The sequence below is a fragment of the Heterodontus francisci genome, chromosome 18, assembly GCF_036365525.1.
Source record: "Heterodontus francisci isolate sHetFra1 chromosome 18, sHetFra1.hap1, whole genome shotgun sequence".
Classification (NCBI taxonomy): Eukaryota; Metazoa; Chordata; class Chondrichthyes; order Heterodontiformes; family Heterodontidae; genus Heterodontus; species Heterodontus francisci.
The window spans coordinates 35,803,636-35,827,667 of NC_090388.1; the positions used below are offsets into that span (position 1 = coordinate 35,803,636).

The 24,032-nt window shown below is 40.8% G+C and overlaps 1 protein-coding gene across 3 annotated transcripts in view; it reads right to left on the bottom strand.

The window, feature by feature from the left end:
• Positions 1-414: 414 nt before the first annotated feature.
• Positions 415-24,032, bottom strand: part of cftr (CF transmembrane conductance regulator) — a 149,144-nt gene continuing 125,526 nt past the window's right edge. For 2 of the 3 annotated variants that reach the window (XM_068050529.1, XM_068050531.1), the window contains 7 exons: positions 23,290-23,390; positions 12,706-12,942; positions 6,779-6,934; positions 5,533-5,622; positions 3,633-3,805; positions 3,123-3,228; positions 415-2,245 (listed from right to left, as the gene is read on the bottom strand). In XM_068050529.1, coding sequence (XP_067906630.1) covers positions 2,039-2,245; positions 3,123-3,228; positions 3,633-3,805; positions 5,533-5,622; positions 6,779-6,934; positions 12,706-12,942; positions 23,290-23,390 — 1,070 coding nt within the window. In that variant the 3' untranslated portion in view covers positions 415-2,038. Of the gene's footprint in view, positions 2,246-3,122; positions 3,229-3,632; positions 3,806-5,532; positions 5,623-6,778; positions 6,935-12,705; positions 12,943-14,097; positions 14,743-23,289; positions 23,391-24,032 lie in introns of those variants that run through there. The other variant, XM_068050532.1, reaches the window with a different exon arrangement.

Sequence of the window (24,032 nt, forward strand, 5' to 3'; positions counted from 1 at the left end):
TAACATTACTCAATATTCAAATATTGACTAAGTAGCTGATGTAGCATGCATTTTTAAAAAGGGTTATAGAACTAACCTGTGTAATTACAGGCCAGTTGACTTAACATCTATGGTAGGAAAAATTTGTGAGTCTTTAATTAAGGATGAAATGTTCACACATCTAGATAAAGAGAAAATAGTTAGAAGCAGCCAGCACTGACTACTTGGGCTCAGTGAAAGTTATGTTTTCAATTTTTTTGTTCTCATATCTGTCTAGATTTGGATATTTGTTGACTGTTGAACAAACAAGAGTATCTATCTTTATATACACAGTATGAAGAATGAGAATCCGCTATGATTTGCGCAGTTACTCCAGACTTAAAATGAAACGGGTTATATAGCATATGTGTTATTGAAACATTTTTATTTCACACAGAATTATTGTTTCACATAAACACTTCAAAGTGATTAAACTTCTCAATATATACTAATTACTGAAACTTGAATTTTGCAGAATGTGTTGGTCACACAATAACAGACATAATTTCAAACAAAACTAATGGTTATATACTTACTTCTAACATATTTGCTTTAAGCCCATATGTAGGCAGTTCTAAGTTTAATGGTAGAATTGAAAAGCAAATTATTCTTTGCATTGAAATAGGTTACGGTGCCATTTGAAATCAAATGGTAATATTATATGGAGAATTCCGAGCATTAAGAAATGAGTTATTTTTAAAATATTGGTCAAAGTTATATAAAAGGTATACATTTGTTACAGTGCAAGAGATTTAAGTTTTTTCCTTTTAAAATACTGAACACAACTTAAGAATATAAAGGTCAAAAGTTAATAAAATACTAAAAAAATGTTATTGCTGTTAAAGATTAGGTTTGATTGTAAAAATAATTTTGTATTAAATGAGTGGAGACATTTTTCCAACAAAAGGATTTTGCTTCCCACATGAGAATCTCTGTCTGTTACACAGCCACCATCTCAGTTTATGGTATATCTTACTTTCCTTCAGTGGAACAGCTATAAAACAGCAGGATGAGTAACCATTACTCCATTTTAATTCGAGTAAAAAAAAATTAAATATTTTCTGTCATGAACAACTCCAGTGACCTCCACCACCTAGAAGGACAAAGGAAGCAGGTGCATGGGAACCTCATCACCTCCAAGTTCCCCTCCAAGTTGCACACCATCCTGACTTGGAAACTTGGAAATATATTGTCGTTCCTTTGTGGTTGTTCGGGTCAAAATCCTGGAACTTCCTAGCAAACAACACTCTGGGAGCACCTTCACCATATGGACCGCAAAGAAGAAGGTTCACCACCACCTTCTAGATGCAAAATGCTACCATAGCCCTGGCAGGGTCAATAATTTGGAATAAATGTTCAAAAATACAAAGTTTTGTCAAGCCTTCTACATATTTCTTTCTGAATTACTATTTAAATACAAAGCTTAGAGAAACACAAAGAAGAACAACTTTACAATGCAACCCCTCTGTTGCAAACTCTTTGATCCTTCTCATGCTTAGTTATATGGAGTGGCACATAAATGACTATCATAAGACACCATCAGCAAATACCGTGTGCAAGTGTGAGGCTCTCATCTCGGTGCCAGCAGTGACGTTATTTCTACTGCTTTAAACCTCCCCAAAAACTGATGGTTAACGGAGATGTCATCACACTGACAACTGTCAAAAGCTCTTGTATTGACAGCAATGGAAGGCAGTTGGATCTTAATCAGCACTAGAAGAGCCCTTAATTTTAATAGAGCTTTGCTGAACCAATAGAGTTTTGACAAACTACATTTGGTCCCATGTGCAGTCATCCAGTATATAATATGGAATAACTTCAACCCAGATATGTAATTACACCTTTGACCTCAAAATACCTGAAGGTTGGATGAAAGCCTTGATCAGGGTTTCTTTATTTAGCTAGCAATTTCTAAGAGTAATGAAGAGTTCTGTGCTGTAGATACAGCTGTCACAGTTCTCTGTTTGGAACTACTTTTAATATCTTCATGAGTATTTTGTGCATTTTGTTCTTTGTAGCTTTATAGCCTTGTTTCCTGGAGGTCTTCCTCTGCCTCCTCCTGTAAGGCACTTATTTTTGGTCGTGTTTTCCTTTTGCTTGAGTTCCTTCTGTGAGCTGTAAATAGCTTTGCACGGTCCAAATGTCCAAAAACCTGCTTGAAAAGGCTTGCTTCAGTCAAAAGCTTCTGCAGAGCATCAAACTGTTTCACTGAACATCCCTCAATTACCTAAAATGAAATTAAACATATGATCAGCTGTTAGACAATAGAGTTTATTACAGGTCATCTTCACTTAGATTTAATTCTGGTTGAGTATTAACTTTATCAAGGTCTTAACTGATTAGTGTAAAGTCAAATATAAAATTTTACTAACAACACTTCAATTGATTGTTATAATGAATATAAAATGTGAAAAAATGTGATAGGTAAATTGGCCATTGTAGATTGCCACTAGTGTAGGTAGGTGGTAGGAGAATGGTGGGGATGTGGTAGAGAATATGGGGTTAATGTAGGATTAGTATAAATGGGTGGTTGTTGGTCAGCACAGACTCGGTGGGCCGAAGGGCCTGTTTCAGTGCTGTATCTCTAAATAAATAAAATAAATAAGCATCGGCATACAAGGATAAAAATTTCATCTGGCACAGGAGAGTGAAGTGCTCTCCTCATTTTATCATAAGATTTGTCTAAAAGAAATTATTTATTTTATTTAAAACATCACTCTTTGGCAGCCTATTAGTCCCATAAAGAGATTAAGAAATTGGCCTTTTGTGGCATAATAGGTGAACTTGTGAATTGTACAGCTGCCTTAGGAGACACAAACTTTAAGAGGTGATAAAAAATATTAATCTAGTCACTAGACAAATGCACAAGTCTTTCAGGAAAGTGTGCTGCAACTAATTTTATTTCCTATCTTAGTGATCTGATAGATACCAGTAGTGATATCCTTCCCTTCCCTTACAACTGAGGTCTAATGTTTAAGCCAGAGTTTTCTGTTCCCGTCAAAAAATGCTCCACCTTTCCTTCAATACATGCTGTGCACTCTGCTTCACGGAAGAATCTCATCCATGCAAACCACAAAGGACAGATGACAAACAAAAGGACATACCAGAAATTGCTGGCATTCAAGGAGAGCTTCCACTCTGTGTTCCGAGAGTATAACAGTGCAGTTTGAAAACGTATGTTTAAGAGTTTTCCTTATAATTTGGAATGTTCTATTGCAAAAGAGAACAGAAAATTCAGATTGCAATTTATCATTTTACATCTATTGTATAATAAACTCATCTTTAATATTAAATCTTAAACAAATGACCAGTCTCTTAATAGCAAGAGATTTGATATTATCATTCCTCTATGTACTATTAGTTCTATACAGCACTCTTCATCAGTAATGAATTAGAATACTACAAAATGAAAATGGTACAAAATGCTTTTCAAAATCAGGGATTCAAATCTGGTATTCCAACCATTCAGCAGTTCTTAATATTTTAACTTCAAGATGAGTGAAATCCAAAAATGTACAAGAATAATTTTTATTATTTGTTATCTGTCAGGAGTCCATCAGCTGCTTGTAGTCACCATTGTTTCAGTCTATTCACACTTTGTAGCTCAAACTTACACAGGGTCCAGATGAGCAGTAGGTTCATCCAGAAGTAGTATTTTGGCCTTGCTGAGAATGGATCGAGCCAAACACATGAGTTGTTTGTGGCCATTGCTGAGGATATAGCCACCATCCACCAAAACAAAGTTAAGATTATCTGGAAATTGCTCAATCATTGATTTCAAGCCAACCTGAAGTAATATAATTAGTATCAGTAATCAGTTAGAACTTGTTGTAAGTTTAGATTTGCAACAGATAGAACTATGGTAAATTCATATAGAATCTGAATGCATCCCTTTAATTCAAAGAAGATTTATTTATATTTCACTGTCTTCTCTGAACCTCTTGGTGATGTATAATTTCCTTGATAGGGATTATCTATATTATGCTTCATTTAGCCTATAGATTTTTTTGTATCATAGCAGACTAACTTTACAGTAAATCAGTTGGAAGAGACAATTGCAAACTTTAAAGGAAATAATGATTGAGTTTTCATAAGTTTCTTGCCATGTTTGAGCTCCTACCCACGGTTCAGTTTAGTTCTGCTGCCAGAATCAGGGTCCAATCACAGGTCAATTCCCAAATCCACAAAAGCAGATTGTAGTGTGATAATGGTCAAGTGCAGCCAAACTCATAACGTTAAAACATTTGACACTGCACGACGCTACACCATATTAATGTCAATTCACTATGATCATTCCTTTGTTACTCATTTGTTTTACTCCATTGGCACAAGTGTGAGTCCCCTTTTCTTACTGTATGCCCTAACCTTTTTCTTTCTACTTTCACACTCACTCACTTGACTTATCAGCAACTGATATCTGAAATACCAACATATATGAGCTACTTGTATAGCAGTGAATGATTTTTGACATTTTCATGCACAATATTGAACCTACTTAGCATCTATTCTGGGCGCCACACTTTAGAAAGGATGAGAAGGCTTTAGAGAGCGTGCAGAAAAGATTGACGAGAATGGTTCCAGGGATGAGGGACTTCAGTCATGTGGATAGATTGAAGAAGCTGGGGTTGTTCTCCTTAGAGAGGAGATGTGATAGAGATGTTCAAAATCATGAGGGTCCAGACAGAGTAGAGAGAGAGAAATTGTTTCCATTGGCGAAAGGGTTGAGAACCAGAAGACAGCGAGTGGTTAGGATCTAGAATGCACTAGCTGAGAGTGCGGTGAAGGCACACAGAATCATGGCTTTCTAGAGGGAATTGAATAAGCACCTGAAGAGAAAATATCTGCAGGACTAAGAGGAAAGGGCGGGGAGTAGGACTAGCTGAATTGCTCTTACAGACAGCCAGCATGGACACAACAGACTGAATGGCCACCTTTTGTGCTGTAACCATTGTGATTCTATGATACCCCAAAGTGGAAAATAGTTTGCCAATAGGCATTGTCAAGGGTCAAAGATGAATATTGTCATTTGGGTGAGTTGCTGGATAATGCCCATAGAACTGTGCCCCAGCAAAGAGTCAAAACCTTCAAATAAGGATTCGGAGAAATTGAAGTATTTCTCTTTTTTTAGAAAAATACATTAGAAAACAAAAAATTAGTTCTGGGTTAGAAATTCTTACTTTGATTTTGTTCATCTGAGAAGAATTAAATCTACAGCAGATAGATTGAATTCACCCACTCAATAAAATAAAAGGCAGTCTGCTCAATGCAAACACAGCAGATAAATACAGAGCACAAAGTAATCATGTTGTGAGCTTTGGAATATATTTTCCAATGCCTTGGTCATTTTTTAATAATGTAGTGAACATTTTTTATAACCTGAGAAAATTCAATTAATTTACAATTATTTATTCTGAAATTGAGCATACTGACATCACATTTGTTTCTGTTCATCCAGGATAATGAGTGATGCATCATATTTATAACTGTCACCCAACAAAGTGATTTATGGTTTACCTCTTCTGTGACTTTCCAGATCTCCTCATCACTCCACTGTTCATAAGGATCCAAGTTCTTCCGGAAGGTCCCAGAGAACACAAAGACTTTCTGTAAGGTGGAATATTGAATGACAGTTGTTTTCTGAGGGACTTTGTACAAGTTTATTACAGTTCTGATGGACATCATCATCAATATGTCATCATAGGATGAGAAGGTAGGAAACACAGAAGGCCTTTCGATTCATTCTCTATTGTGGATCTCAAACTTTGTTGGTTGAAGGACCCATTTTCAAATGGATTAGTAATCATGAACTCTCCAACCCCTACCCACCCCCGCCATTTAAATTATAATACTACATAATAACTCATAATATGAAAGTAGTACATATAAAGAGTGTATTAATAATGCTTTTAAGAAATCAGGTATTTGCTTACAGATACCAGTGATATAGGTGTGCCTGCTTCTCACTGCACAGTCTATCTTTGGCAGGAGCACAGAGAGGGCAGGAGCACAGACAGAGCAGCAGCCAGAAGAAGAAGAGCATGGAGAGAGCAGTAGCATGGGGAGAGCAGAACACAGAGAAAGCCCGAGGGGAGCAAAGGGAGACCAGGAGCACAAGGGGTAGAGCAGAGCATGGGGAAAGGAAAAGCCTGAGAAAGCAGGGGCACAGAGAGAGCAGGAGCATGGAAGAAGCAGGTGCACGGAGAGAGCACTAGGGTAGTGGGGTAGAGCAGGAGCATGGTGGGGGGGGGGCGGGTGGCGGGGTGGATGGGGGGGGGCAGAGTATGCCTCTGGCCTGTGCTCATTCATTCTTCTTGACCACTGAATGATTGTTCACATTGCCAACCCATAAGGCTGGCCCTGCATCCCAGACCCCATGGAAAGTATCGACAGAGGCAAGCTTAAGGGACACATATGCTATGGCATAGTATGACTCAGACTGATGCGCCAAGTGCCTACGTTGTTCTACAACTTTTTAGTGTACAGTTTTAAATGTACACATACTGGAAGTTGATGAAAATCCCAGATTCTTGAAACAGCTAATACATAAGGAAAATAATTCAAATTTTCTCCTTGAATTCAAAAACCAGTTCTAACATATGCTTTACTCTTTATCCTCAGTCTAGTATAAAGCATGCCAAAATAGCCAATATTATTGTGTTCACATTAGTGAAAGAAAATCAATAAGAGACTATCACGGATGTGCTCTACATGTCTTCTATTCAAATGTCTTTGCAACTGTGTGCACATTTGAAGACATTACCTGTGGAATGACACCAAATGCTTTCCTCCACTTTTGCAAGGAGACTGAATTCCAGGATATCCCATCAATCTGTATTTCCCCTTCAGTAGACAAGAGACGCAAAAGAGCAGAAAGCAATGTGCTTTTCCCAGCACCTGTCCGTCCCAGCAGTCCAACCTGTTATTGCATCCAGAGCACAGTGATTAATAACAGAACTAACACATGTAATGGACTGGACCCATTTGAAAAGTTATGATATGGAAGCAATGCAACTAAATTTTGTTGCAGAGCAAATGACTTGTAGCACTTTTCTGTGTTTCAAAAGTGACTCATCAAACAACTGTTACTGCAAATAACTGCTGCAAGTTAACATTTTGGATGCCTTTGCTTACAGATGGCATTAGGTTTTATAATAAGATAGATTTATGACTATTTACTCAGGTTATTTATTTGAAATGTCTCCCATAATTCTCACATTTAGCATCAATTTTCAAAATTGCTTACACAAACTGCATAATAACAGCCTAAATTACTGAAGAAACCTAAGGAACTCTGCTGGCCTCAGGCTGTTTCAAAGGAGTCTGTGTCTTGTATTGACAGGACAGTAATAGATAGAGAAGACCTACTAAAAAGATTAGTAATACTGAAAGTTGGTAAGTCACCTGGCCCAGATGGAATGCATCCAAGATTGCTGAAAGAAGCTAAGATAGAAGTAGCAAAGGCATTGGTTACAACCTCTCAATCCTCATTTGATACAGCAGGAGTGGAGAATTGCTAATGTTATACCATTATTCAAGAAATGGGAGCGGGATAAACCAGGAAAATACAGGCCAATCAACCTAACATCAGTGGGGGGAATTTATTGAACACCATTATCAGGGACAAAATAATCATTAATTTGGAGGTTAATTAAGAAGAACCAGCATGGAATTGTTAAAGGTAACAAAAACAAGAAATGCTGGAATCACTCAGCAGGTCTGGCAGCATCTGTGGAAAGAGAAGCAGAGTTAACGTTTCGGGTCAGTGACCCTTCTTCGGAACAAGCAAAGAAGGGTCACTGACCCGAAACGTTAACTCTGCTTCTCTTTCCACAGATGCTGCCAGATCTGCTGAGTGATTCCAGCATTTCTTGTTTTTGTTTCAGATTTCCAGCATCCGCAGTATTTTGCTTTTATTGTTAAAGGTAAGTTGTGTATGAATACTTTGATTGAATTCTTTGATGAGGTAACAGAGAAGTTTGAACAAGATAGTGTAGTAGACGTTCGGAAGGCAGTCAACAGAGTGCCGTATAGGAGGTTTATTAAAGAAAGGAAGTAACAAAGATCGACTTGCAGTTATATAATGCCTTTCACAACCTTAGGTCATCCAAAGTGCTTTACAGCCAATAAAGTACTTTTGAAGTGAAGTCACTGCAGTAATATAGGTAACACAGCAGCCAATTTGTACAAAGCAAGCTCCCACAAACATCAACGGATAATGGCCAGATAGTCTGTTTTTGTGTTGTTGACTGAAGGATTAATATTGACCAGGACACCTTAGAGTACAGACAGGACCTCGATTTAACATCTCATCCAAAAGATGGCATTTCTGACAGTGCAGCACTCCCTCAGTACAGCACTGAAGTGTCAGCCGAGATTTTTTAAAAATTATTTTACATGATGTGAGAGTCGCTGGCTAGGCCAGCATTTATTACCCATCCCTAATTGCTCTTGAGAAGATGGTGGTGAGCCGCCTTCTTGAACCGCTGCAGTCCATGTGGTGTAGGTACACACAGTGCTGTTAGGAAGGGAGTTCCAGAATTTTGACCCAGCAACGGTGAAGGAACTGCGATATAGTTCCAAGTCAGGATGGTGTGTGGCTTGGAGGGGAAATTGCAGATGATAGTGTCTCCATGCATCTGCTGCCCTTGTCCTTCTAGGTGGAAGAGTCGTGGTTGGAAGGTGCTGTCAAAGCAGCATTGGTGAGTTGCTGCAGTACATCTTGTTTATGATGCACACTGCTGCCAATGTGCATCAGTGGTGGAGGGAGTGAATGTTGAAGGTGGTGGATGGGGTACCAGTCAAGTGGGCTGCTTTGTCCTGGATCGTGTCGAGCTTCTTGGTGTTGTTGAAGCTGCACGCATCCAGGCAAATGGAGAGTATTCCATCATACTCCTGAATTGTGCCTTGTAGATGGTGGACAGGCACTGGGGAGAGAGGAGATGAGTTACTCGCCGCAGAATTCCCAGCCACTGACCTGCTCTTGTAGCCACAGTACTTATATGGCTGGTCCAGTTCAGTTTCTGGTCAATGGTAACCCCCAGGATGTTGATAGTGGGGGGTTCAACAATGGTAATGCCATTGAATGTCAAGGGGAGATGGTTGGATTCTCTCCTGTTTGAAATGGTCATTGCCTGGCACTTGTGTGGCACGAATGTTACTTGCCACTTAGCAGCCCAAGCCTGGATATTGTCCAGGTCTTGCTACATGTGTAAACGGATTGCTTCAGTATCTGATGAGTCGTGAATGGTGCTGAGCATCATGCAATCATCAGCGAACATCCCCACTTCAGACCTTATGATGGAAGGAAGGTCATTGATGAAGCAGCTGAAGATGTTTGGGCCTAGCACACTACCCTGAGGAACTCCTGCAGTGATGTCCTGGGACTGAGATGATTGGCTTCCAACAACCACAGCCATCTTCCTTTGTACCAGGTATGACTCCAAACAGCAGAGAGTTTTCCCCATGATTCCCATTGACTCCAATTTTGCTAGGGCTCCCTGATGTCACACTTGGTCAACTGCTGCCTTGATGTCAAAGGCAGTTACTCTCACCTCACCTCTTGAGTTCAGTTCTTTTGTCCATGTTTGGACCAAGGCTATAATGAGGTCAGGAGATGAGTGGCCCTGGCAGAACACAAACTGAGCATCTGTGAGCAGGTTATTGCTGAGTATGGCATCTCATTTTCAGGTATGCCTGGTGCTGCTCCTGCACTCTTCATTGAACTAATTGTTCCCCCAGCTTGATGGTAATGGTAGAGTGTGGAATATGCCAGGCCATGAGGTTACAGATTGTGGTTGAATACAATTCTGCTGCTTCTGATGGCCCACAGCGCCTCATGGCTGCCCAGTCCTGAGTTTTTAGATCTGTTCGAAATCTATTCCATTTAGCACAGTGGTAGTGCCACACAACAGATGGAGGGTATCCTCAATGTGAAGACAGGACTTCGTCTCCACAAGGACTTTACGGTGGTGACTCCTATCAATACGGTCATGGACATATGCATCTGTGACAAGTAGATTGGTGAGGACGAGGCCAAATAGGTTTTTCCCTCGTTGGCTCCCTCATCAACTGCAGCAGACCCAGTCTAGTTGCTAGTCTATGTCCTTTAGGGCTCACTAGCAGTGGTGTTACAAAGCCACTCTGGACATTGAAGTCCCCCACCCAGAGTACATTCTGCGCCCTTGCCATCCTCAGTGCTTCTTTCAAGTGGTGTTCAAGATGGTGGAATACTGTTTCATCAACTGAGGGGAGGGGGGGTGGCGATAGGTGGTAATCAGCAGGAGGTTTCCATGCCCATGTTTGACCTGATACCATGAGACATCATGGGGTCCGGAGTTAATGTTGAGGACTCCCAGGGCAACTCCCTCCTGACTGTATACCACTGTGCTGCCACCTCTGGTGGGTATGTCCTGTTGGTGGGACAGGACCTACCCAGGGATTGGGATGGTGGTGTCTGGGACATTGTCTATGAGGTATGATTCCGTGAATATGACTATGTCAGGCTGTTGCTTGACTAGTCTGTGGGACAGCTCTCCCAATTTTGACACAAGCCCCCAAATGTTAGTAAGGAAGACTTGGCAGGGTCGACAGGTCTGGGTGTGCCTTTGTTGTTTCAAGTGCATGGGTCAATGCTGGGTGGTCCATCCGGTTTCATTCCTTTTAGACTTTTCTCTAGCTGTTTGGTACAACTGAGCGGCTTGCTAGGCCATATCAGCAAGCAATTAAGAATTAACCACATTGCTGTGGGTCTGGAGTCACATGTAGGTCAGACCAGGTAAGGATGGCAGATTTCCTTCCCTAAATGACATTATTGAACTGGATCATTTTTTACAACAATCGACAATGGTTTCATGGTCACCATTACTGAGACTAGCTTTTCTAATTACATATTTTTATTAATTGAATTTAAATTCTACCAGCTGCCATGGTGGGATTTTAACCTGTGTTCCCAGAGCATTAGCCTGGCTCTCTGAATTGCTAGTCCAGTGACATTACCACTACACCACCACCTCCCTAGATTTTTGTGCTCAAGTCTCTGGAGTAGGAACTGAACCCATAACCTCAGAGGTGAGAGTGCTGCCAATTGAGCCATGGCTGGCATACAAAGATGTTGAAAAAGATGGAAGCCCATGAAATTAAGGGGAAGTGGCAGTATGAATACAAACTTGGCTCAGAGGCAAAGGGCGGTGGGGGATGGATGATTTTCAAACTGGGAGGAGATTTGCAGTGGTGTTCCCAGGGTCAGTTTTGGGTCCATTACACTTTGCAATTTTTATAAAGAACCTAGACTCAGGTGTATGGAGCAAGATTATAAAGTTTGCAGATTATATGAAACTTAGTAAAATAGTAGATAGCGATGAGGATAGTTGTAGGCTTCAGGATGATACAAACAGGATGGTAAAATGGGTAGAAGCATGGAGAATGTAGAGAAGTGTGAAGTGATGGACTTTGGGAAGACTAATATGGAAAGATAGTACACTATAAATGGCATGATTTTGAAAAGCATAGATAAGCAGAGAGACTTTGGTATCCATGTACACAAATACTTAAATGTGGCAGGGAAAGTTGATAAGGGGGTCAAAAAGCAATTGGGTTACTTGGGTTTATAAATAGAGGAATAGAATATAAAAGCAAAGAGATCATGCTACAATTTTTTAAAGCGCTGTTTCGGCCTCAGCTGGAATAATGTGGACAATTCTGGACACCACACTTCAGGAAAGATGTATAGGGTACGTGGGAGGTTTACCAGGTTTTTAAAAGGGATGAGGGACTTCAATTATGAGGAGGGATTGAAAGAGTTAGGACTCTTCTCCTGGGAATAAAGAAGGTTAAGAGATGACCTAATAGGGATTTACAAGATGGTGAGGTTTTGGTTTACTAGATAGAGAAAAATTATTCCCTATGGTGAGTGGGTCAATAACTAGAGATCATTGATTCAAAATTATTGGCAAAAGATAGACAGAGAAATTGAGAATTTTTTTCAGTCAGATTAGTCAGGAGCTGGAATCCTCTACCTGAAAAAGTGGTGGAAGCTTATTCCATAAATAATTTTAAAAGAGAATTGGACAGGTACTTATAGAAGAATCGTAGAAATTTACAGCAAGGAAGAAGACCATTCAGCCAATCATATCTGCGCCGGTCAACACGTAGCCATCCAGCCTAATCCTACTGTCCAGCTCATGATCCATAGCCTTGTAGGTTATGGCACTTCAAGTGCATATCCAAGTAGGGTCATACAGACATAGAGTCATAGAGTTATACAGCACAGAAACAGGCCCTTCGGCCCATCGTGTCTGTGCCGGCCATAGAGCACCAAGTACTTTTTAAATGTTATGAGGGTTTCTGCCTCTACCACCCTTTCAGGCAGTGAGTTCCAGATCCCCCATCACCCTCCTGGTAAAATGTTTTCCCCTTGAATCCTTTCTAAACCTCCTACATCTTACCCTAAATCTATGCCCCCGTTTATGGACCCCTCATTTCACAACTTGAGGATGTAAACATTAGAGGGTTATGGACAAAAAGTGAGAAGTGGAACTAAGCCTGACTGCTCTTTCAAAGAGCTAGCACAGGCATAATGGGCTGAATGGCTTCCTTCTGTGCTGTAAGTTTATGATTCTATAAGACTGTGAAAGAACAGTGGTTTAAGACAGAATTATTGCATTGTAATGGATATGCCTACTGCCTTACCCGTTGTCCTGCATTTACTGAGAAGGAAAGGTCCTGCAGCACTGGGCGTCCATCATTGGTATACTTGGCTGTGAGGTTGTTCACTATCATTTGGCCTCCAGATGGCCATTCATTGATTAGATGTTTGTTTTCAATTACAAGCATATCTGAGAGGCTGTTGGCATTATGTCCTTTCTTGTTTTCAAATCCTTCTGGAGGTATGTCAATGTATTTAAAAACACGACTTACAGACCTCATCTGAAGGCAAGAACATTATCAAGGGTCATTGTAAGTGTATTAGCTTAAGGGTTCCACTGATGTCATTGGTTCTCAATTATGATTTACCATTTTTTAAACTTAGTAACATAGGAACACAGGAGCAGGATTAGACCATTCAGCCTATCGAGCCTGCCCCGCCATTCAATATGATCATGGCTGATCTTGCACTTCAATGCCTTTTTCCCACACTATCCTCATATCCCCTTCTGTCATTTGTATTTAGAAATCTGTCAATCTCTGCTTTAAACATACTCAATGGCTAAGCTTCCACAGCCCTCTGGGGTAGAGAAATCCAAAGATTCACAACCTTCTGAGAAAAGACATTTCTCCTCATCTTTGTCCTAAGTGGTTTCCCCCTTATTTTGAAATTGTGCCCCCTGGTTCTAGATTCCCCAACCAGGGGAAACATCTTAGCTGCATTTACACTGACTATTCCTTTACATATTTTGTAGATTTCAATGAGATCGCCTCTCATTTTTTGAAACTCTAGAGAATACAGGCCCAGTTTCCCCAATACGGGCCCAGTTTGTGCAATTGCGCAATTTTAGTTCACCAAATTCAATTATTTGGTACATTTTATTTTTTGTGTTTATAAGTAGTATTTTACATGTACATGCTGTAATGCATTATAAACAGGTATGCAATGGCAGATAAAGTACAACTTGGTGAGTCTCAGTGATCAGTTCTTAAGAACTATTTGACAATAATGAGTCATAGTGACTCGTACATTAAAGGTTGAAAGGTGACAGAACCTCTCAGTTAGAACGTAACATACATGGCCATGAGTTAACTAAAATTTGTTGTTAAAATGGTATTGCTATTGTTGTTATTGTAGTTGTAACATAGCCAGGGCAATATTGATAAAGTCTTGGAGTCTGGATAAGGTCAACTAATAACTTATTATTTATACATCTCTATTTACACTTTCCACAAACCTCTTTAGCTAGCATCCTTCATACTGCTACTCTCTTCTTTCAAAACCCAATACCATATAACTATTACATCATCATCACTACAATGGGAGGGATTGCTGTCACTCTGTCCAGCATTAGCCCTTTCAGATCCTTATACTACATCTCCCCTCAAGTCTTTATCCATGCATTTCCTTTGACATATATACATTTTTGACTTTACCTTACTACCCTTTCTCCTCCCAAGTCTCTGACTTCACAGATTTAGTCTTTTAGACAGTTTCATGACTCTCCCTGATCTTGTTCCTCTGACTGTGATGATCAGTAGTCTTCCTTGTAAGTCTGGATTGCTGACTTGGTTGTAGGATTGTAGTATTCTGTTTGCTCTGGGTTTCTTCTTCATCATCTGGTTCTTCCAAATAAATTATTGACTGTTGCTTCTGGGGAATAGGGATAATGTATGTTCCCTTCTGTTAAGTGTACCACATACGATCTCTGGTAGTTTTCATTCTCTGTGAGTTACAGTACCTTCCCTTTCGAGGTTACGTATCCATACTCTTTGGCCTTCATTCAGTTTCAGTAAGTCTCTGGCACAAAATCTTTTGTTGAAATTTCGAGTTTGTTGACTTCTATAAGAGTTTTCCCGGTCTCTTACTCTTTCGTAGTGCTGGACATCCAATCCTGGAAGCACTTTTTTAGGCAACATAGGAAGTTGCATTCTTATCTTCCTGCCCATCAGTGACTCTGCAGGTGATAGTCCACACATCAACGGTATAGATCAATAAATTAGAAGTGAGGTTGGAAAGTCTTCATTCGTCTTCATTAAGGACTTTATGGTTCTTACACCTCTTTCTGCTTCACCATTCAGCTGTGGATAACATAGTGAACTTGTAAGATGTTGAAATTACACTCTTGTCTCAAACTGTGTGAAATATTCATTTGCAAACTGTGGTCCGTTGTCTGACAGTACCTCGTCAGGGATACATGTGTCACAAAGATGTCTGTGAGAACTCTTATAACTGCTTCTGCTGTTGTTGAATACAACCTTATCACTTCTACCCATCTTGAGAAATAATCAGTGATGATTATGTAGGACTCTCTGTTGAACATGAATAAATCCACGTCTAGACATTCCCATGGTCTGGTCAGAAAATGAGTAGCTATCAGAGGTTCACACTGTCCTGGTCTTTGTATTGCACAGATCTGGCAGTTCTGGATCACATTTTCAATGTCTTTGGATATACCTGGTGACCATACTGATGATTGTGCCCTTGCTCTACACTTTGTTATTCCCATGTGGCCTTGATGTAGACGTTCCGAGATATCTGATCTAAGTGAACCCGGAATGATTAGTCTGTCATTACAAACTAGCAAATTATCGAGGATTTTGAAATATTTTCTTTATTTATAGAAAGTTTTTGTTGTCTTCCCAATAGGACATTCCTGTGGCCACCCTTGTGTGCAATACTGCCTTAAACGGATACATTCCTCATCGCTTTTTTGGGGATGACGAATTTCTTGCAGTTTCTGTATACTTGCCAGTCATTGTTGTGCAGTATATTGTGAATATGACTCTATCTCATCCACAAAATTCATATATTGTTGTGTCAGATGATCTAATGTCACTCTTGATTGCACATCAGCGGACTTTTGCATCTTTGCCTGGACATATACGGTCTTGTATGTATATCTCATCAATCTTAAACAAAATCTTTGGATGCTTGGAGGCATTTTTGCAATCCCCTTTTCATCCAACAAAGATACCAAAGGTTTTTGGTCTGTCTCAATGATGACTCTCAATCCAACAATCTAATCAGAAAATTTCTCACATGCTCAACTGACGGCAAGTGCTTCTTTTTCAATTATCGCATTCTTTGTCTCAGTTTTGGACAAAGCTCTAGATGTGTAGTATACTGGTCTGCAAGAACCATCAGGTTGCTCCTGGAAAAGGACTGCCCTTAACCCTGTGGTGGAGGTGTCTGCAGCTATCCTTGTTGGTCATGTAAGGTTATAGTGTGCCAAGATATCTGGCGAATTGAACATTTCTTTAATCTTCTGCAATGCTTCTGCTTGATGTGAACTCCAATACTACGCTTGATCTTTTTTGAGAAGTTGTCTTCATGGTTCTGTTACCTGCGCTAAATGAGGTTGAAATTTGGCTAACTTATTCACCATTCCAAGGAATCTTTGAAGCTGCTGAACTGAAGTAACTCCCTTGAGCCCTTCTAAGTTGTTAGACATAGACCTTTGGAAGATCTCTGGTGCGGAAGTTATCCCAAATGGTAATCGATTGAAACAAAACCTTCCGAATGGGGTTATAAATGTGATTAGTAATCTTGAGGTCTCCTCTAAGGGAACCTGCCAGAACCCACGATTGGCATAGAGTCTGGTAAACATGATCTTCTGAGACAATTTTGCCAAGCTTTCATCCATTGTGGACATCGGATGAATTTCCTGCGCCACGGCTTTGTTAAGCTGCGTTAAATTCGCACATGTACGAAGAGTACCATTTTGTTTTGGGACTGGAACTATAGCCGAACAACGCTCCATTGGTTTTGAAAACGGATAAATGACTCCCATTCTGGTCATCTCTTCCAGCTGGTCTTGAACTTGATTCCATAGAAACATTGAACCAGAGAACAATTATGGCACAGAAGGAGGCCATTCAGCCCATCACATCCGTGCCAGCCGAAAAAACTAGCCGCCCAATCTAATCCCACCTTCCAGCACCTGATCCAAAGCCTGGCAGGTTACAGCACTTCAGGTGCATGTCCGGGTACCTTTTAAAAGAATTGAGGATTTCTGCCTCCACCACCATTCCTGGCAGCAAATTCCAGACACCCACCCCCTATGGCTGAAAAAGTTTTTCCTCATGTCCTCTCTAATCCTTCTACCAATCACCTTAAGTCTGTTCCCCCTGGTAACTGACCTCCCCATCAGGGAAAATAGGTCCTTCCACTCTGTCTAGGCCCCTCATAATTTTGCATACCTCAGTTAAGTCTTCCCTCAGCCTCCTCAGTTCCAGGGAAAACAGCATGAGCCTATCGAGTCTTTCCTCATAGCAGCAACTTTCAAGCCCTGGCAACATTCTTCTAAATCTCCTCTGTACTCTCTCCAGAGCAATTATGTCCTTTCTGTAATGTGGTGACCAGAACTGTATGCAATACTCCAGCTGTGGCCTAACCAGCATTTTATACAGCTCCAGCATCACATTCCTGCTTTTGTATTCTATACCTCGGCCAATAAAGGAAAGCAATCCATATGCCTTCTTCACCACTCTATCTACCTGTCCTGCCACCTTCAGAGACCTGTGGACGTGTATTCCAAGGTCTCTCATTTCTTCTATCCCTCTCAATATCCTCTCATAACCAGACTGATTCCTGGTATGGTGGGACTGACGTATGAGGAGAGATTGAGTCGGTTAGGATTATATTCGCTGGAGTTCAGAAGAGTGAGGGGGGATCTCATAGAAACCTATAAAGTTCTAACAGGACTTGACAGGGTAGATGCAGGGAGGATGTTCCCGATGGTGGGGGAGTCCAGAACCAGGGGTCATAGTCTAAGGATACGGGGTAAACCTTTCAGGACTGAGATGAGGAGAAATTTCTTCACCCAGAGAGTGGTGAGCCTGTGGAATTCGCTACCACAGAAAGCAATTGAGGCCAAAATATTGTACGTTTTCAAGAAGGAGCTAGATATAGCTCTTGGGTCTAAAGGGATCAAAGGGTATGGGGTGAAAGTGGGAACAGGCTACAGAGTTGGATGATCAGCCATGATCATAATGTATGGTGGAGCAGGCTCGAAGAGCCAAATGGCCTACTCCTGCTCCTATTTTCTATGTTTCTATTTATTCTGTATTCCCTCACTTTATTTGACCTCCCCAAATGCTTTACCTCACACTTCTCTGGATTGAATTCCATTTGCTACTTTCCCGTCCACTCAACCAAACGATTGATATCTTTCTGGAGTCTAAAGCTATCCACTTCACTATCAACTACACAGCCAATTTTTGTGTCATCAGCAAATTTCCCAATCATGCCTCCCACATTTAAGTCCAAATCATTAATATATACCTTAAAAAGCAAGGGATCCAACAGTGAGCCCTGTGGAATGCCACTGGAAACCGCTTTCCATTTGCAAAAACATCCGTCGACTGCTACCCTTTGTTTCCTGTCCCAGAGCCAATTCTGGATCCAACCTGCCACATTCCCCTGTATCCCATGGGCTTTCATTTTACTGACCAGTCTGCCATGCAGGATCTTATCAAATGCTTTACTCAAATCCATGTAGACCACATCCACTACACTACCCTCATCAATCGTCCTCATCACTTCCTCAAAAAATTCAATCAAGTTAGTAAGACACGACCTTCCCCTAACAAATCCATGCTGATTATCTCTGATTAATCCGTGCCTTTCTAAGTGGCTGTTTATCCTGTCCCTCAGAATTGATTCTAACAATTTACCTGCCTCCGAGGTCAGACTGACTGGCCTATAATTATTTGGCCTATCCCTCACACCCTTTTTAAACAATGGTACAATGCTCACAGACCTCCAATCCTCTGGTACCTTGCCTGTATCTAGTGAGGATTTGAAGATGATCCTCAGCACATCCGCTATTTCCTCCCTGGCTTCCTTTACCAACCTGGGATGCAATCCATCAGTCCTGGTGATTTATCCACTTTCAAGGATGTCAGACCCTCAAGTACTTCCTCTCTCATTATGCTTATTGTATCTAATATTTCACACTCCTCCTCTTTTAACTACAATGTCTGCATCAACCCTCTCCTTTGTGAAGACAGAGACAAAAATCTAATTAAGAACCCTGCCCACATCTTCTGCATCCACGCATAAATTCCCTTGTACATCTCTAATAGGCCCTACCCTTTCCTTAGTTATCCTCTTGCTCTTAATGTACTAATAAAAAATCTTTAGGTTTCCCTTGACTTTACCTGCCAATAATTTTTCATGTTCTCTCTTTGTTTTTCTAATTTTATTTTTCATTTCACCCCTGTACTTTCTATACTCCTCTAGGTTTTTTAAACTATTAAGATATTTGTGATCGCCATAAGCTTTCTTTTTTCTGCTTTAACTTACCCTGTAAGCTTCTAGATAACCAGGGAGCTCTAGATTTGACAGTACCACCCTTCATCTGTGACTGTAGTATCTCGCTTTTGAATGCCTCCCACTGATTTGCCACTGATTTTCCTTCAAGTAGCTGTATCCAATCCACTTTTGCTAGGTCACCTCTCAGTTTTGTAAAATTTGCCTTCCCCAATTTAAAACCTTTGCTGTTATTTTATCTTTGTCCTTTTCCACGATTATGCTAAAAATTATTTTTTTATGGTCACTATCTCCAAAATGGTCACCTACTGTTACATCATCCATTTGCCCAGCTTCATTATCGAAGATTAAATCTAGAATTGCGCCCCCTCTCATTGGGCTTGTTACGTGCCTGGCTAAAAAAGTTCTCTTGAATGCAGTTCAAGAATTTCGTCCCCTCTGTGCCCTTCACACTGTTTGCATCCCAGTTGATATTGGGGTAGTTGAAATCCCCAACTATTATTGCCCTATTGTTTTTTCACTCAGAGAACTTGACTACATTTTGCTCTTCTATCTCCCTCTCACTAGTTGGGGGTCTATACTCCTAGTAATGTGGCTGCCCCTATTTTATTTCTGAGCTCCACCCAGATGGCTTCGTTTGATGATTCATTGAGCATATCATCCCTCCTCAAAGATGTTATTGATTCCTTAACTAATAATGCTACACCCCCTAATTTTTTATCTCCCTCTCTATCCTGTCTGAAAACTCTATCTCCAAGGATGTTGAGTTGCCATTCTTGCCCCTCTTTAAGCCAAGTTTCCGTTATAGCAATGATATCGTGTTGTCATGTGTCAATCTGTGCCCTCAGCTCATCGGCTTTATTGACTATACTCCTTGCATTTAAATAAACACCCTTTAACACTGCCAAATTCCTGTGCTGCACACTTTTTAACCTTTGCTTCTTCTGTCTTTCAGAGTCACTTGCTCATTTTCTGTCTCCTATTCCCTGCCCTGAAATTGTCCTAAGACTGCACTCAGGTTCCCATCCCCCTGCCAAACTAGTTTAAACCATCCCCAACAGCACTAGCAAACCTTCCTGCAAGGATATTTGTCCCAGTCCTGTTCAGGTGCAGACAATCTGGCTTGTTCAGGTACCACCTTCCTCAGAACCTTTCGCAATGCCCCAGAAATCTGAAGCCCTCCCTCCTGCACCATCTCTCCAGCCATGCATTCATCTGGTGTATTTTCCTATTTCGATACTCAGTAGCATGTGGCGTTGGGAGTAATCTGGAGATTACTACCTTTGAGGTCCTACTTGCTAATCTCATTCCTAACCCCCTAAACTCAGCCTGCAGGACCTCATCCCTCTTTCTTCCTATGTCATTGGTACCAATGTGGACCATGACCTCCAGCTGTTCACCCTCACCCTCCAGAATGCTCTGTAGCCGCTCAGTAATATCCATGACCCTTGCACCAGGGAAGCAACATACCATCCTGGAACCACGTCTGCGACCACAGAAACACCTATCTGTTCCCCTAACTATAGAATCCCCTACCATTATTGCTCCTTTCTCCTCCCTCCCTGCACAGCTGAGCCACCCATGGTGCTCTGGTCATGACTCTTGCTGCACTCTCCAGAGGAACCCTCGTTCCTATCGGTACTCAGAACTGAATACTGGTTAGAAAGTGGGATGCCCTCCAGGGTCTCCTGCACTACCTGCCTTGACCTTCTTGTCTGTCTGGCAGGCGCCCAGTCCCTCTCTGCCTGTGTTCTCTTGAGCTCCGGGGTGACTACCTCCTGAAACGTGCTATCCACGTAGTTCTCTGCCTCACGGATGTGCCACAGTGACTCCAGTCGACATCCAAGTTCCGAAACCTGGAGCTCAAGCTTCTGCAGCCAGTGACACTTCCTGCAGATGTGTTTGTCAAGGGCACATGGTGCATCCACGACTTCCCACATGCCACAGGAGGCACATTCCGCTTGGCTGAGCTGCCCTGCCATTACTTAGCTTTACAATCTAATAATTCATCAATGGGTGTGGTATTTCTCTGGGTGTAAAGATATTTACTGGTCTGGCATCTTCTTTAAGTGTGATTAATTTCTCCGAGGAAATCTCCTGGTTCCATTTCTGCTGGAAGTTGATGCACTTCATTCACCATGCTTTGTGAGAAGGCCTTTTGCCTTGCAATTTTGAGCAAAGAGGTCTTGCTCTGGCACATTTTTCCATAAAGGCCTGTCTTTTTACAGTTGAAACATTCTGCTTTACTAACAGGATATTGTTTCTGTCTATGGGTCTTCCTGGCTCCACAGCGCTGGCATGGTTTTCCAGTGTCATTCACCTTCTCACCTATGTGTGTCTTCTTCTCTATAGATTGCCTCTCCACCTTTGGCTTCAAGAACTGTACAGTCATTGGATTTCTTCTAATACAAGGCTTCTCTTCAGCCCGCGGAATGGTTCTATTTTGTCTTCGGACTTCTGCCTGTCATACGATCTGAATTGCCTACTTAAGTGTAAGGTCATCTTTCAACTGTAAGAGATCTGATAAGACTCATCAGCTATTCCAACAACTAGTCGATCCTTTATCAGTTCTGCCTTCAATTCTCCATAGTCACATCCCTCAGCCAATCTGTACAGATCATTTGTAAAAGAATCTATGGATTTGCCTATCTTCTGGACTCGCTTGTAAAATATTGCTCTTTCCAGAATTTTGTTACTGCTTAAATTGAAATATTTGTTGAAGTCTTGTAGCACATCCTCAAACTTATCAGAAGCCTCATTTATCCCCTGCCTCACAAACACATCATCCACAATTGCACCCATAGAGTATAAAAGGGTATTTACTTATTCTGTTTCTGATTTAGTACGCAGCTGGAAACCTATCCTAAATCATAGGAATCTTTTTCTCCAGAAGGATAATTTTGTACCTGATTGGGTCGTTCCTGATTGTGGAAGATTTCAGGCATTCTAAATTTTAAATCCATTTTGTTTTCCTAGGCTTTGTTAAGCTTTTTAGTGTGTTCCCTTTTCTTTTCAAATCATTTTGTCTTTAATGGAGGTGTTTGCACTCTTTCTGGGGGTTTCCCATACTTTCCTAGAGTTCTCATGTTTTCTCTCTGTGTTCTGGTTGAGTAATGGCTGCCGACTCCGCTCAACTCCCAAGTCGCCTTTTTGCTAGCGATCGACCGCTCTCCCTGTTTTTCCAGCCCTGTAGACCATTATCCACAATGGTCCCCTTGTAAAATTCTGTCACCCGATCCTGGACTATCACCTGGCACTGCAACTCAGAACCCGATTGCTGGACCTGGATGTTTTGTTGCAGACCACCATGCTTCTGTGGTGCAGTCTGAATGCCTGCACGGCTGACTCACCGACTGTCTGCATCTTATTTGGCTATGGAGCAGCTCTGGAGCTCTTTGCAGGCCCCCAACAAGATCTGCTGTTCACTTGGTACTACTTCACAAGGTAAGGTGTATTCAGTACCTTCTAGTCGTTATAACCGATACCACCGTATTGTGTGTTGTTATTGTAGTTGTAGCATAGCTAGGGTGTTGTTGATAAAGTCTTGGAGTCTGGATAAGGTCAATTAATAACTCTTATTATTTACACATCTCTATTTACACTCTCCACAAGCCTGTCTAGCAATTATCCTTCGTGCTGCAAATCTCTTCTTCCAAAACCCATTACCATGTGACTATTACATCATCCTCACTACAGTGGAAGTGGTTGCTCTCACTGTCTTCAGCATTAACCCTTTCAGGTCCTTATACTACAGGTATCATTGTTGCAAATCAATGTACAGATGGCATTCTTCAAGTGCAACTCAATACAATTGTTTTGTCAGCTATCTCCCTGCCTTCACATAATAGGTATCCGAGTATAAAATTACACCATTTCTTAATCAGATTCTTTGGAATTTAAAATTTTTTCAAAGTGTGATATCTTCTTTTATATTCAAAAGGCACTTTTCTTTCCTTTCCTTTTCCATTTTGTCTGTGCTACTCATCATCATTGGGTAGGTGTATGAGTGATCTTCACTCAGGTATTCCCATATCACTCTGAACCAGCGACTGAAATGTGCACAATGGTATGACTTTCTATGATTTTCTTTCCCTATGGAGAGGTACTAGGCCTTGCTTGATGTCTATAATGTTTCTATTTTTACCTAAAATTAAGACTACTGATCATGTGTTTCTACTGTGTATTCACAGGCATTTTAGATTTTCAGCAACAACATATAGTAAACATATCTTTCCACAGAACCTTGTCAATGGTTCATCATACCTATCATTTGATTCAGTGCATTATGTTGTGATATTATTTTATGAATCATGAATATCTAAAAACAAGAGCATATTATGAATATTCTTTACCAGACTATCCACATCTATGCTTGAATTGACAGCCCACTGAAGAGTGCTTGTGATGTTCATGGCTAAGGTGAGAATAATTCCAACTTTTCCTTCCCCGACATCTAAAGAAAACAATTTGATTTGTAAATTCATAAAATTCTAGAATTCCCTATCCCTTCCTTTAAGACCTACCTTCAAATCTATGTTATTGACCAAGCTTTTAGTCGCCCCTCCTAATATATCCTTGTTTAGCTTGTTCTTTTTATCTGAAGTCACTTCTGAGAAGTGCCTCAGGATGTTTAACCATGTTAAATGTGCCTTAAGCAAAATGGGCCAAATGGGCCTCCTTTGTGCTGTATTATTCTATGTATCATTCTACACATGCAAGTTAAGTTGCTGTTAAAGACTTCTTTCAGTATTTATTGAACCAACCATATCCAGCTCTTATTTACATATGAGCATAAGCATAATGGCCTAATTAACAACTATAGGTGAGAAAACGACATCTATATGTGTATAAAATATGTGCAAGAATTTCAGGTAGTAGCGAACTACATTTACCAGTCTTTTATAAACATTAAGAGATAAGAGAAATAACTTAAAATTAAGGTTCCTGAAACCTTGTGATCATAACTTCAGTGAGACTCCACTGAGACGGCCACAAACTAGGCTGGGACTCAGCCTTGCCCCCAGGTTTCCAGGATGGCCTTATGGGGGCAGAGCTACCCTAACCCTTCTAAGGGCATCAATGCAAGGGATTCAAT